Source organism: Etheostoma spectabile, chromosome 14, assembly GCF_008692095.1.
Source record: "Etheostoma spectabile isolate EspeVRDwgs_2016 chromosome 14, UIUC_Espe_1.0, whole genome shotgun sequence".
NCBI classification, from domain to species: domain Eukaryota; kingdom Metazoa; phylum Chordata; class Actinopteri; order Perciformes; family Percidae; genus Etheostoma; species Etheostoma spectabile.
Genome location: NC_045746.1, coordinates 21,372,731 through 21,388,376, shown reverse-complemented (window position 1 = coordinate 21,388,376; position 15,646 = coordinate 21,372,731). Strand labels below are relative to the sequence as shown.

At 42.2% G+C, this 15,646-nt stretch overlaps 1 protein-coding gene across 1 annotated transcript in view; it reads right to left on the bottom strand.

The window, feature by feature from the left end:
• Positions 1–3,300: 3,300 nt before the first annotated feature.
• fam135b (family with sequence similarity 135 member B) overlaps positions 3,301–15,646 on the bottom strand; it is a 68,289-nt gene continuing 55,943 nt past the window's right edge. Inside the window, exons 11-20 of the mRNA XM_032534842.1 lie at positions 15,468–15,541; positions 15,229–15,383; positions 13,167–15,144; positions 11,136–11,302; positions 10,415–10,506; positions 10,199–10,296; positions 7,870–8,021; positions 6,251–6,361; positions 5,578–5,691; positions 3,301–4,968 (exon numbers count right to left, since the gene is read on the bottom strand). Of these exons, the coding sequence (XP_032390733.1) occupies positions 4,763–4,968; positions 5,578–5,691; positions 6,251–6,361; positions 7,870–8,021; positions 10,199–10,296; positions 10,415–10,506; positions 11,136–11,302; positions 13,167–15,144; positions 15,229–15,383; positions 15,468–15,541 (3,147 nt within the window). The 3' untranslated portion in view covers positions 3,301–4,762. The remainder of the gene's footprint in view (positions 4,969–5,577; positions 5,692–6,250; positions 6,362–7,869; positions 8,022–10,198; positions 10,297–10,414; positions 10,507–11,135; positions 11,303–13,166; positions 15,145–15,228; positions 15,384–15,467; positions 15,542–15,646) is intronic.

Sequence of the window (15,646 nt, the reverse complement as noted above, 5' to 3'; positions counted from 1 at the left end):
TGATGCTTTTATCCAAAGCGACTTACAATTGCTATATACACATACAGATATATAAATGTATATACACATACATATACACATGTATATACATATATACACATACATATATACATATATATATATACATACAGTACATATATACACATACATATATATACTGTATACATATACTGTATACACATAAAATATATACACATACGTATATATACACACACACATACATATATACATACAGTACATATATACACATACATATATATACTGTATATACATATACTGTATACACATACATATATGCACATACGTATATATACATACATACGCATACATATATATACTGTATATACATATATTGTATATACATAGGGCTGCACAATTAATCGAATTTTAATCGCGATCACGATTTGGACTCCCACGATCAAATTGCGTGATCGAGCGATTATTTTTTATAAAGCGTCATTTCATAACGCTCGCGGTTTTTTTGCAAAGCCAATCTCCCGCTCCGTAAAGCCTTCTGCTCATGAGCCTTCGAGTAGTTCACTGCACCCCGTGCAGCTTATTTTCTAGATGAACGTCCCAGAGGACAGAGTAACGAGGAAAACTCAACAGATAGCAGTCGGTTATACCAGTCTCAAGGTTTACCAGTTTACCAGTAAACGCAACATTATGTCCCGTGACCCCGTCTGTTGTTTTTCCGACAACAGTGCTGACCAGTGCTAGTCGTGCTAGTTAGCGTCTGTTAGCTGTTAGCTCCCGACGCACCGTGCTTATGTCCTCGCATCCGCGCAATGCTGTTTATATGGATATGGTTTAATTTTGCGTTACATGACCCATTTTCTTCTGTAATGCCGTGCCTGTGTGGGATCTTTCTACGCTCTCTCCTCTACTCTCTCTCCTCTACTCTCCCGCCCCGCCGCACAGCGCCGCCGGTTCAAACTTCTGACTTTTTGTCTACAAATTTATTTTTTATTAACACGCTGTATATTGTAAATATGAGGGTTAAACCTGTATTTGTACCAGTGTTTCCATGGTAACTCTGCTATCGCGGCCGCCACGGCGAAGAACACAGAAAAGTTATTGAATGCAGCTAACTTCAGTTGGTAGAGTAACAGCGTGAGACGGAGCTGCTGGACCTGGCCAGAGATGTGACCATGGCCAGAATATCATAGTTCATAAAAATGCAGCGCAGTGAGATACAGACGTTTAACACACGCCGTGTTTATCCGCCATTCGACCCGTGCTGGACCCGTTCATAATGATCAGCCGTCTCTCTGTGAGTAGCGTCCACCACACTCCCTCCCGCAGTTATAAATAGCCTATGTGACAATACAATTTGTTTTGGTTAAAATCAACAAATAATCGTGAGAATAATCGCGATCAAAATTTTGATCAAAATAATCGTGATTATCATTTTGGCCATAATCGTGCAGCCCTATATATACATATACTTTACATACACATACATATATATATATACACACACATGTATATACACACACACACACACACACATATATATATATATATATATATATACACACACACATGTATATACACACACACATGTATATATACACACACACACACATATATATATACATATATATATACATATATACATACATATATATACATATATACACATACACATATACAGTACATACATACACATATACTGCATATATATATATATATGTATATATATATATGCATGCAGTATATGTCTCTGGACCTGCAACTATGGGTTAAATGTCTTGCTCAGGGACACGATGGTTGATGTATTGCAGTGGGAATCGATGCCTGTGTCATATCCACTGCACCGTCACCACCTCCACCTCAAACTGTGAAATTTCACTTAATACTTTTCCCGTTTTTCCATTCCGAACACAGAGACAAAATAAGAGTTTACTCGCAAAACACAATGTGCAAAATAACCCCCTTTCTCCATTTCTCTGTTTTAGTCGTCATTAGGAGCTGAAATCGTAATCACGATTAAAAGTCAATTAAACGTACGGGACTAGTGCAACGCTCGGATGGCCGAGGCTGACAGCCGTGGTCAGTTTTTCCAACACATGCAAGATGCAACCTTCAGATCTCAAGGAGCAGCGCATGTATGAACCAAAAACAAAATAGAAGTTTGGATTTTGTAAAGCTAGTCAAGGTTGACAATAAAGTGCACTAACCATCAAACCAGTGCAAAGGTTAAATATATCTCTCTGTATGTACATAACTATATGTGCGGCAGATGAGCAACCATTGCTGGATATGAGACGTCTGTGGCAACACTGTGATAACAGTTCTCTAATGTCAAAATGTAAACATCATTTGATGGACGGCTCAGTGATGAGGGAACAGTCCTCACCACTTTGCTGGAAAACGACATCTTTTGTGACACGCTTGAACGTGACAGCAAAGGTTGGGTTAATACGACATGATTTAGTCGATGACATGAAAATATGGCATCGTATATATGTCAAAAACATGAGACAGCGTCTGCTACGACGGTGCTTCCCTGCTATCATCATGCATCATATTGAAGTTGCTTTATAGAAAATGACAGTGTGTGCGAGGGAGAATCTTGGCAGTGGGTGTTACGCAGTTTGCCGGAAAACAAAAGCAATGACACCCTGATTTAAACCATTTAAAAAATAATGAGTGCCTTATGAAATCCATCCTTGTGTAGACAATTTTAATCTACAATTTAAAACGGCTCATCAAGAAAGTGATGGTCATTAAACCCTAAGATTGTTCTGTATAGTCTTGGATAATGGGCATGGGATAATGTTCGCGTTATACGTATAGCAGATTTGCTGTTAATTATGTCACTAGGCATAGTATTCTGTCTCCCCGTTCCATGATTTAAGGAAAAAAATGGAAAAAAGTCTTGCATATTAATTGTTATTGTGTTTTAATGCTGTAGATTTGCTGTAGATACTGTGGGATAGCTTATCAAAAGAATTGTCCAATCCAATCATAGTTTAGTGACCGCATACGCACAATAGGCCTGGCAAGCTTTCCTCTCTACCCTCCTACACATGTTAAAGTGGTGTACATGCTACTATAGTTAGAGACATGGGGTGTTTGTTTTTAGCTTTCACAAAACCAACAACACGAGAGTGAGAGTGCAGATGTTAGCATGTCCGGCTGTTAGCCTACAGCAGAAACCGTGACTCATTTCCAACGCCAAGGAGCTTATCATTAAACTAGCTACTGTACTCATTAGCTTGTGGGTTACAGGTACATTATAAAAATACTTTATATACCTCAACTGTGCAGTCCACACATTCTCAATCCCAACTCATCAAATACTGACCCCTGACCAGAGATGGTCCGATGCTAAGCTAAGCGTCTAAACAGGGCCATGTTAGAACAAAATCACTGATTCTGCTATGATGTAATGTAGCCAGCCTGAGAAAACTCATGTAGGTAACATCAGTTAGCTAGCTATAGAAAATGTGGAGATGACGTCCCCAAAAAACTTTTAGCCAAACAAAACACGGTTAGCTGTAACTTCCGTAGCGGGAACATGGAAACACATCGTGTCCTCACAAAATTGCGCCTTGTACCAAAATTCAACACAGCATGACCGTGGCGACAACTTCACTTTCTCTATAAGCTGATACAATTGACATGCAGCTACAGCAAAAGAAGAGAGAAATAAGAATCCTGCTTTTGTCTCCTAATTTAAGTACCCATTATTTTATAAATGACTACGAATTTGAGTGTATTTGAGTTATTTGAGTTACATAAACTGTATGTGCCACGTGGGTTTGGAAAGCTTGACAGGGTGTGGAAGAGTAGCTGATGTTCTACATCAGCTAATGGGGATCCTACTAAATCCTATTATAGCAACCCTAAGGTAGGAGGGCAGGGCAAATGATCAATACTAAATACATAGAGTCAATCAATCAGTGCAAACAATTGACTAAAAACTTAAGGCTAATACAGCAGGTACAGCAATACAAAGCGGCTGTATTTCCCATTTATACTGAGCCTTATATTGAACTAATCAGGGTCAATGAGTTAGATTGTAGTAAAGGTGTGAAAAAGTACACAACCACTATACTGAATAATTGGTGTCATATGGACTAACACTTCAGCCTACTTTCATTTGATGTATTTGATGATAACAACACACAAGAGATCACATTAAGACTTACACCGTAGATAAAAAATAAATAATATATTCATTTCTGTATAAAGGAACATATGTTTTGTACAACAAAATACTTCATGTACAATCAAGGGGGTAAATGCTGCCTATCTGTTGCCTCAGTTCTACGGATAGTTTAAGACTAGGGTCGGTGTAAACCTTAAAGAGGAAATCAACCAACCAGCAATACTGAAGGCTTTAAACCAACTCTAAAGGGAAAGTAGTTAAATGCTTTTGTGCGCAATTAGCATCTGTTAGTGTTCTGGCTCACTCTGGTTATTAATAAGGCCATAAAACATCTACAAATCAATCCTGTGATGGACATCAGACGGTTTGTTTTGCATGGCTACACGTCAAACTCCGACTTCTGAGTTAGCATTTTCAACAGTCACAACACATGGATCCTTTAATGACAGCTGCTAACAATCCTAACTAATGGGATATACACGCCCTTGCCTCTTTGACAACAGGGAATATTTACATTGAATATACTGTACAAAGTGAAGATAAGGACCTTATTCTCCAAATCGGCTCCATACGCATCACCACCATCCGCACCACCACCACCACTAACAGCTCCCGTCCTGTAAGACTGCAGTACTAGCACCTTTACTTGAAGTACTCGAGCCCTGCCACTAAGAAGAACTTCTCCAGGAAAAGCTCAGAGTCCAAGACAGCGATGTGGGCGGCGCGGCCGATCAGGGTGTTGGCTGTGTTGGGCAGAGCGTGAAACACGTTCTGGCGGATCAGCCGGCACTCTTTAGCCCCCACAAGTGGCTGCAGGAGGTTGTTGATCATCTCAGTGTACACGGGCCCTTCAGTGCAAAAATGTTCAAAGTTATGGTGAGTCCTACTTCTTAAACTGTGTTTTGTATGTTTAATTTCTTTGTTTTTATGGCTTAAAGAAGCACACACATTATATATACATACACACACAGTATATACTGTACATAAGGGGCTAATGGTATAGACTTAAAAATACAAAAAGTGTACCGGTCGTTGAAAAGAGCCATCCTCCTGACAGATTACGGAGTCGGCGTATATCTATCTATCTATCTATCTATCTATCTATCTATCAATATCTATCTGAAGCTTGCTAATATTAGCCACCATAACCTACTGGTCCTAGGACACCAAATACAGCTGTAGCAGCAAAACCAATTAGGCTCATTAAATTGAGGATGGGTGCATTTTATTGCTTATTAGACTTTTAATTTGAAAGACGAAGGATGTGTTATTTCTTCTTTCAAAAAATGACGTAGGGTCCCTTTAAATAATGCTAGTTAATTCCACATAATGATGTGTACAGACAGGCTGGTACAGGATTGGTACTCAGTACTCGCATATCGGTATTGAGAAAATGAAACAAATGGTTTTTCTATTGGAAGAGAATCAAACAGAGCCACAAAGCATGCACGCCTGACCTGTGGTCCTGTCTTTTAGAGCAGTTTTGCACATCTCTATTCTGGCAGAGTGGAAAGGAACATAACGGTCCTGTGGAGACGCCACCAACACCACGTTCTTGAAGAACTGGAGCCCTAAAAGGTAACCAAACAGATGATTAAATGAGGTGTGTGTGTGTGTGTGTGTGTGTGTGTGTGTGTGTGTGTGTGTGTGTGTGTGCGTGCGTGCGTGTGTCAGAGAGAGAGAGAAAAAGGAGAGTGAACTGGTTGTAAAAACGCAAAAGTACAATCACAAAGTACAATGACAGGCTTGATACGATAAAACCGTGTTTTTTTTCCTCAAGTTTCCTGTCATTGTGCTTTTAAGGGAGTGCGCTGGTGGGTTTGAAATGACAGCTTTTGGATCATTTTGTCAGCCTGCCACAGCTCTGGAGGGGTAAAATAGTGTGTTCAGGCTTATCGTCTCCAAGCCTGTGTGACAAACGACTGCTTTGTTCCACTCAAACAGTGGGGAGGCCTCTCGCAGCTTGCTGGCAGGGGTTTGAGTGTTAGCGAGATGATGCGGACAAAAAAGAATTGACAACAAAAAAAGACAAGATGAAAACATTTTCATGAATATTTGAATAGCCTGTCTTTCAAATAAGAATCTGTCAATGAGTTCTCTGTTATATATTTATCCGCTTTGGGACAATACCTGGCTTCTGACTCAGGAGATAGAGGAATGTTTTCCGTGGATCGACGTGATCTCTGAAGGTGAGCTGCAGCAAGGATCCGGATTTTTTTAGCTTCTGCATTAACCACAGACCTAGGGAACACACACACACGCACACACACGCACACACACACACACACAATCAGGACCCCAGCTTTTTGGACACTGCATAGAAGCAGCAGGATGCATGATATTCTTAGGTAAAGGATTTTTAAGGCTGATACAGATACAAATATTTGGTTATTTAAAAAATCCGATTTGCCGATATATCGGCCAATATACAGTATATATATTTTTTTTTAATCCAGAAATGTGTTACTTGTATTTGTTATTTGTTGTTATTTGTTGAAAATGTATAAAAATACAAACTTAAGATATGAAACTTAAAGTCCAAAAACAAACAAATTAAGAAAAAAAAGCGCCCTCTGGTGGACAGACTATGCAACACCAACACTCATAACATGCTTGACCGTCCGTTTTTATTTTTAAATAAGAATCTATCAGAATCCTTTATTTGTCATTATAAATGATAATATCAGCCAGCCGATATATCGGTCCGGCTCTATTTCACATATAGTGGTTTTTAAACGAACCAAACTCAGTCCTCTTCGGGTGTTTTCACACTGATAGTTTGTTTGAGTACCAAATTGTGCCCTCACAAATCACGCAAGAACGTTCTCTCCACTTATTGGTCAAATGTGTCTGGAGCAAGAAAGTAAATACAGGAACAAGGTCCTGTGTTCCGGACTTGGACGTGTTTTATCGCATCTCCGTGTTCAAAGCAGCTCATTTCTTTTAAATAATCAGACATGGTCACCGAGACCTTCGCTCTGCTGTGCCGCCGTCTGTCTCCAACTGTAGCCGCTGCTGGTTTGACCACAGATACGCGAGGGACGGAGCAGCTCGACGGCGGTCTAGTTTAGCATGTTTTGCTGCATCGCAGACTGCTAACCGCACCTGGCTACAGGAGACATTAGCTCAGACTTGCTGAGTACGCATACCGTTGTTGGTGCGGTTCGACGTCAAATCACGTTCTCACCACAAACGAACAGCTCCAGAGTTCGGTTGAAAGTATACCGAGACCACCATCAAGCAGGTCTCGGTACGCTTGTTTGGTCCGCTTTTGGTGCTCACCCGAGTGGGATTGACGCGTTCTCACCTGGCCAAACAAACCGCACCACAACCACCGCAACCGAACTGAGTGAGGCAGGTGTGAAAGCCCCCTTAAAGTGGACCGAAATATGGACCAACAGTAAAGGGACTCAGTTCCTTTTGAGTTCACATTGTCATTTTACTATAGAGAGGACTCAGTTCTGTTTCTAGTCCCCTTCACCTCTGATGGGGCCTCGGGGCTAAAATAGACAGGCAAAACGTACCTGAAGCGTGTTGTGTTCACAATGTCCGGTGAAGAGAACCGCAACACGGACTTGAAGCTAAACCGCACTTGGAGAGTTGGTTCCAAAGGGGTGTCAGTCACTTTGGAGTGATCACATAAGCGGGCAAAAAAAAGCTGACTAAGAGTTCTTTTGGAAGGCTGAAACGGACCAAGTGTGAAAACGCCCTAAGATGAAAGATGCTGCAGAGGAATAAAAACAACTCACCTGTGCTGACCAATGTGCTGTTGTTGTACAGCGTTCCCAAGTGTGGGCCTGACAGCGAGAGGAAAGTGTGCAGTTTGGGCAAATAGCAGCGGAAGCGAGGCCTCGTCAGCACAGAGCGAATGATGACGTTCCCCAGAGAGTGGCCGATGAAGCTGTTGGCCGGAGACAAACAACTTTCAGAGCTCAACTCGAGTGGGCGGCTGGGGAAAAAAACAGTGCCTCCAACACTGCTGACCTATGACACTGCGCAATATCTCATCATGGACTCTTCTGTATGGATGGTGGGAGAAGTATTCAGATCCTTTTACTTAAAAATACCATTACCACACTGTAAAAAATCCAGTTACAAGTAAAAAAAGTAATCTAATCATTTCAGATAGACTTGTAGGTAGCTATGTTGTTGGGTACTTTAATGTATAACAAAACATTATATTTTTATATTTATATATTTTGGTGTGCAAAAATCTTATGTGTAAAGTAACTAGGAACTAAAGCTGTCAGATGAATGTAGTGCAGTAAAAAGTACAATATTTCTCTCTGAAATGTAGCAGAGTAGAAGTAGAAAGTAGTTTGAAAAGAAAAGGCTGAAGTGAAGTACCTCAAATGTGTACTTGAGTACAATATTTAATAGTGCTGTCAGTTATTAACGGCGTCAATTTTTTTTTTATCGCAAGATTAAAGTTCTTTTTTGCCTAGCAAACTTTGTAGTTTTTTCACATGTTGTCACAACAACTAGTAACGTTAGAAAAACTACAACACCACACCGGAGCTAGCTAGACCGGAAACAAAACAACAGGCACGCCGCACGCTAGCTAGCTAGTCGTTTCATTACTTTCTTAAACGTAAATAACTAATCTCCGCGGAAATGCCGGGCAGCTCGCGGCGCTCTGTCCCCGGCTGAGAGTCACCTAGCTACAGTATTCTCGGATAACTGAACCACCAGCTACCGCTGACCTGAAGGAGCACCATGAGGGGCACCAGAGGCGGTGTTGAGGAACTCTTTGGCGGCTCGACACATCTCCTAAACGCCGCTGATACAACCTAGCTGTGACGGAGGGAGGTCTGTAGCGGCTTAAACAGCTAGCTAGCAACCGCCGCTCTGTAGCACGGAGCTCCGCTTCGACGCTTGTTTTTCCCGCTAGTTACTACGAAGGAGCTCGCTACAGGTATGCTACATTCAAGAGACCATGGGATGTTAATGTACGTTACTCAGCAACAGGTGAAAATAGGAGCAAGGTTGCACAATAACGTTAAAATGATTTGAACTTTTTGCGAGGAACAAGTAAATTTACCGGTATGTGTGAAAACCGCTTCATCTCACGCATCCGTTTTGATGTTGTTGAATATATATAGCCATAACATTTAGAAAAGGTAAAAATGTGCGATTAATTGCGAGTCAACAATGACATTAATGCGATTAATCACATGAAATATTTTAATTGTTTGACAGCACTAGTATTTAATACTTCTAAATGTATATTGAACATTAGAAATTGTAACTAAAATCATTAAAATTAAAAATCATTAAAAAAAATCATTTACAAAAAAATCATTAACACAATAATCATTAACTTAAATTTTTAAACGTCTCAAAGGCAATGGCAAGTTAATGATGCTAACGTGGAGGACACCGACCATACAGATGAATAGTCTTCCCAGCACAGGGAAATATTAGATTCATAAAGCTATATGTCTGTCACTTAGTTTAATTACTGTACTGTTACAGCTTTACTCCAAATCCCTCATTACCATGTCGGCTCCTTTTCATCTGTCTCCTCCCAGACTAAATATAGAAGTAATGTGGATAGAGCCAGATGCTGTTGTGGCACTCCAATGCTTTTTGTCTTTGATACTTACTCTCTAGAGAATACGCCACAATAAAGAAAGTTAACAAACTTGGGTTAGAAAACTTCTAACAAAAAAAAATACAAATTGGCACATTGAGGGCAATTAGGCGGGAAGACGAATAGCTTAATTTGATGGGAACTACGCAACACACTACTGCATAAAGCCCTACAGTCTATCAAGTGAAAGTCAGCAACGTATTGGCACTGTATGATAAGAGCTTTTCATCCATTTTGTGCCGCTTATCCATTTTGAAGTCCGTACAGTCAATATATTATCATGAAGAAGTAATTCTCTTAAAGCATTCATGCTGAGTCCAAGTGTCAATGTGTAGTCTCTGCTGCCATCTGGCGTCCAAAGACAATGCTAACTTAAAGTAAATGCTTTCCCCCTATGTTCTGCCTCAAAATATCAATCAAAATCAATCCCAAGCAGAGTTGTCAGTAATGTGTACGTTGCACAGCATTAAAGCCGAGCGACTGACCTTATCCTGCCTACGGTGAGATTGTAGAGCTGGATGTGCTGAATGATCTCATCCAGCAGCCTGTCAGTCATGGTGTCGAAATCTGCAAACGTGTCGGTCTGCATTGGAAACGGCAAAGAAAAGCACAGCCGTCAGCGCTCCACGTAACTTTCGGAAACTGTGACTGCAGGTACATGTAATTGGCTCCCACCGCCGTCAGGTCGTCTATGAATGTACCTGGTTCCTTTCAGACATGAGGAAGTCGAGCCTGGACCCTGGCAGTCCTAACTCGATGAAAGTCTTCACCAGACGCAGGTCTGCGCTGTTTCCTGGAAGCAGAGAGGAAATCATACACAGTTTCTGGATGGATGGATCGATAGACAGACAGACAGACAGAGAGCTCTTCTGTTCAGTGGAAGACAGTTTTTAAAAATTAAAACAAGACATCACATACATTCAGGGCATACAATTCAAATGAATAGAAAAAGAAATGAATGAGAATTGCACATGAGCGTGAGGCAGAGATGAGATAAACTAGCATTAACCATGTAAGAGTCACCTGGAGTTAGTAGTCAGACTACATAGTGCAAAGTCATATTTTAAGGTTGCAGGACACACTCTCAGAGACTATAATAATAGGCTAAAATGCAGAAGCCGCCCCCCCCCCCAAAAAAAAAAAGAAAAAACTCCATTAAGTGCTGTCAATCAGAAGATGGTGATTTCAGTCAGAGTACTGTGGCTGCCTGTTATCTTCCCAGCCCTTGTCACAGGACCAATTAATGTTTCCATGATGACTATCCAAAATTCTGACACTATGGAACCAGCACTGGAATACTTTCTTTAAAAAAGTGGCAGACTGAGCCTATAGAAGTGTATTGTGTATTGTATTCAGATGTACAATTTGTTTCAAATGAAAACAAGTGAATATAATAATATAATAATATGTATGCAGCCTTACCATCGAGCCCGTGGACACAAACCACAAGGTGGATGCCATCATCAAACTCCTCATCGTCTTCCTCAGGCGGGAAGTAGGGCAGATCTGATGCCAGGAGAGGAAGGTCGCTGTACAAGCCGGCCTCAAAGCTCAACTCTTTCAGCAGGTCCTCTTTGGCTTTGTAGAAACTGGAGAAAGAGGCAATTAATTTTTGAAATAAAAAGAGATTATATTCTGTATGTTAGCAAAAAATTGAAACACACCTTTCTTAGTGACACACAGGGCTGCACGATATCAGGAAAATATCTAGTTGCGATTTTTTTTTGACTGATAATGCAATTGCAATGTGATTTAGAGGGAATGATCCTTTTTGTATAATTCTCATTTTCATTGGAAAATATTAAAAGTCATAAGTGTGGACCAACTCCACACTTATCACTCCACACTTTCTTTTCCGCGAGTATCTGTACCGAACAAAGGTAATTTATAATTATAATAATTTATAATTTATACTCTTCAATTTACACTTGTTATTACAGGGCTGAAATACACACACACACATGCTCAGGTTCTATTCATGCACTAATGGAAAGATGTCGGAGTGAGCCCTGAGAGGTTGAGGGGGGTTTGGTGCCTTGCTCAAGAGCACCTTAGTTACCGGACCAACTCCCTATGGAGTGAGCTACTGCCACCCCATAGTCTGTATGATAGGATCTGTAGGCCGCAACCTCTCTGCACTACCACAATACTTCATTCAGAATGGCTCGACACATCTGTTGCCTTTAATAAATACTGCGCCCCCCCCCACCGCCACGCAATTTGGATATTGCACTAGTCAATACCATGATTCTGATAAAATTGCGATTACCATAATTGTGCAGCCCTAGTTATAGACATGAAATGCTGATCTAAGATGTCGTTTTATAGGAATTGGATAACACTTAAAGTGCATCTCTTAGAGGTGAATCACTTGCATTTATTTTTTATTGGATTAATTTCATTTCACATTTGCCCACTTCGTAGTTAAAGCTTCAGGGCTTGCTTTTAGATATTAATGAGCGTTGGATACGTTCAAGCCATTGCCGAATGAGTTGCTACAAAGCTAAAGAAGACTATCAGCTCCACACAACTCTCTCTGGATTTCTCAGTATGGCTATGTAAGATAATGACCTCTTCTGAAGGGTCCATCATGTTTTTTTTAATCCTCCGTGTCCTCCTTGGCTACCAGCAACTGCAAAAGGAGGGTTGAGGGCGGTGCACGATCACGAAGGCAATTGCATATTGTGGACGCGCCAACAGTTTTGCTGTCATTACTTAGAAATCCTCATGGGGGGGCGACAGAAACTATGCACTATAGCTTTAACAAAAGCGCATAAACAGAAAGTCCCACAGCCTTCCAAGTCACTCCTCAAATTTGTATTATCCTGTCATACCGCAGGTACAGTACATCTGCTAGTCTAGTCTAACATCTTTTGCCCCTGACTGGTAGTGTGTGTTGCATTTCACACAGTCTGTGGCTTTTTTATATTGTGTAGCAGGCAGGCTGCTGTCTGCCTGTTAGTCAGTGTCACCGCCTGTCTCCGTAGACAGTGATGCAGTGCCATTCCGCCTGCTATTAGCTAACGGGGGTTGCAGTTCACAGTCTGCCTTTTGTTTTTGTGTGTAGCAGGCTGCTGTCTGGCTGTTAGTCAGTGTCACAGAGATGCAATGATATTGTGCCTGCTAAAAAGCTAATGCTAGCTAGAAAGCTTCTGTGTGTTGCAGTTTTAAGTCGGTGGCTCTTTTTGTGTTGTGTAGCAAGCTGCTGTCTGGCTGTTAGTCAGTGTCACAGAGAGGCAATGGCATCCTGCTTGTTCATGCACAGACAAAAAGGTAGATACATTTCTTCATTTTTAGTATGTTTTTCATGGGACCAAAGGAAGTTGGATTTGCAAAGCAGACCTGTATGGTGAAGCAGAAATAACATGCTATGTGATTGGAATTGGGGATTAAAATCCATTTACAGCTCAATTTGTTGTTTGCCAACACGTTTAGCTAGAATCATAAACTCACTTTAGCATTCGTTCATTGGTCTCGTCGTCCATGTTCAGGGGATTGAGCGAAGACGAGGATATTATACCAAAGGAGCCTAGGGGCTGATGGGTGATAGGTGAGGTAGTTTGGCGAGGGGACATTCCACTGATGGATGGAGAGTCTCTCAGAGCAGAAGAAAATGGCAGGCAGGTCGGGGCACAGGACACTGACATGTTCACCACCTCCACCATCTTCTTATTCATGAAGGCCAGCCCGGAGTTGGGGATCTTAGAGGGCTTAGTCTGACAGTCTAAAGGCTCCTCACTGGCTAATATTCCAACGAGGTCAACAGGTGACGCGATATCATTGGCTATTAGCCCTGTAAGGTCACTCGGCCTCTGTGTGGCGGTAGTGCTGGGGAGGCCATTGGTGTGTTGAAGCCCTAGAGGTGTTCGAGAGGGATCCAGACACTCCTGGTCCCTAACTCTAAGCAGTTCGGTCTGATGGAAATGCAGACACTCATCTCCAGTGTTAATTCTCTTGTGAGCTGCTGAACTTTTATGCACACGTGGTTTGTTTCCACAGCTGCAGGGCACTGCTTCTGTTTCAACGAGATGCACATCCTCCACTGAGGCGCTTACTCCACTGATGTGTTTTTGATGGTTAGTGTTCTCCCCTTGGCTGCCAATAACGGCGCTTTCCTTCACATGAGGGCTCTCTACAGACACTTGTAAAAGCAGCACATCAGACACACCACTTAACACTGACTTGGTGCTGTATGTCTCTGTCAGGTACTGTGGAGGGTTTGACTTTTCAGAGCTGATATTCTCCTTGAGGATATTGCCAAGATTTTCCATTGAACTTGGGTCTAATAGAGACGATTCAGATTGCTCCAAATCCAGGTTGCTGTTCAAAGAAGAGCAATTGATCGTTAATGAATCCTGTTGTTGCACTAAGCTCTGAGAATCTGTCTCCTGGTTGAGCAGCACACGGTCCTCCTCAGTGTCTTCAGGGCTGTTTATCTGCGGTGCAGAGACCGACTTGGTCAGTTTGCTGAGCTGCCTCTGCTGCTGGTCCTCCTCGTAGGGCAGGGAGCTAATGGAGGTGAGGGAGGCCTGTATGCCCCCACTGCCGTTGCTTTCCATTTGCAGGCCTTCCAGAGAACTCCGATGGGCCGGGTGGCGACGCACAATTTGCTGTGGGATCTCCCGTTCACTAGAGAAGTCTAATGGAGGCCGGCCTCGCAGTGCGGCCTCCAGGGGCCAGGCCACCGAGCTGGGCTCGCTCTCAATACCTGAGTCGGAAATAACTGAGGAAGAGCGCTTCATGATCTTGGAGCCGACCAGACCTCCACGTTGAGTCATCTCTTTTCTGTGGTCACCGGGAAAGGAAGGTATACTTGGGTATCCATAGGCAGCGGGTGGGCTGGTGAGAGGAATATCCTCACTCTCGTCATCCATGGAGTGGTTTAATGGCATGGCAATATCAGACTCCTCTTCATTGTTTTCACTCTCTCTTGCATTGCTGTCATTTGCGGCATCACAAAGTGGGATGGTATTTTCTGTTATTTGATGAGCAGGACACTCATCACAACTCTTATTGGAGACTGGGAGGGGATCGTGGTTGGTGGAGACAACCTGGACTGCTTCTCCTCTACATGGATCCACATCACAAGGCTTAACTGCGATGTACATTAGGCCTGGATTACAGCTTCCCTCATCCCGGCCTTGTTCTTCGTCTGGTTCCTTCGAATTTTCGTCCTCCGCTAGAGATGGTTCAGTATTGTCCACGCTAGGGATGAGGTTCTTGGTACTTCTGATATTGGTACTGGTCTTACTCTGCTCTGCCATGAGTGAGACATATGTGGGCAGGTCCATGCAGTCATCACTGTCCAAGGGATCCGGGGGTATTGCTGTTGATCTGGCTCCCTTGCCGTTTTCAAAAATCTTGTTGCCGTGAGTGATGGCGGGACGTGAGCTGGTCTGCCCATCAATGGTTGGCACATGTGATACCGACTCTGGAAAGACAAGGACATTGGAGTACACCTTTTGTCTTGACAAGGAGGATATGGTAATATTTTTAGCCACACCTTTTATATTACCTGTTTGAGGAGACTCCACATATCTGTCCTCAAAGATGATGGGAAGGCTGTTCCAGTCTCCATCGATGTCTAGGCACTCGACAGGTAAAGGAGGCATCTTGGTCAGGTAGTCTGAGCTTCGCACTTCTGCAGCTATCTGGCCATGTCTGTTGATTCTGAGTCAGCAGAATAATATTATAAACACACTTTTCTCAATTTACAGAAGGAGTTACACTTTCCCCTAGAAGTCTGATACTTACAGTTCTTCTTCAAAAGTCAGAGATATCTCTTTGGGGTGTTCGGTGAAAAAGTACGCCTCTGAGAACCTCCGGACCTGGGTGTTATCAGAAACACAGTCTGGATCAACGGAAGTACATTTTCATGATAAAACCTGACTGTGTGTGTGTGTGTGTGTGTGTGTGTGTGTGTGTGTGTGTGT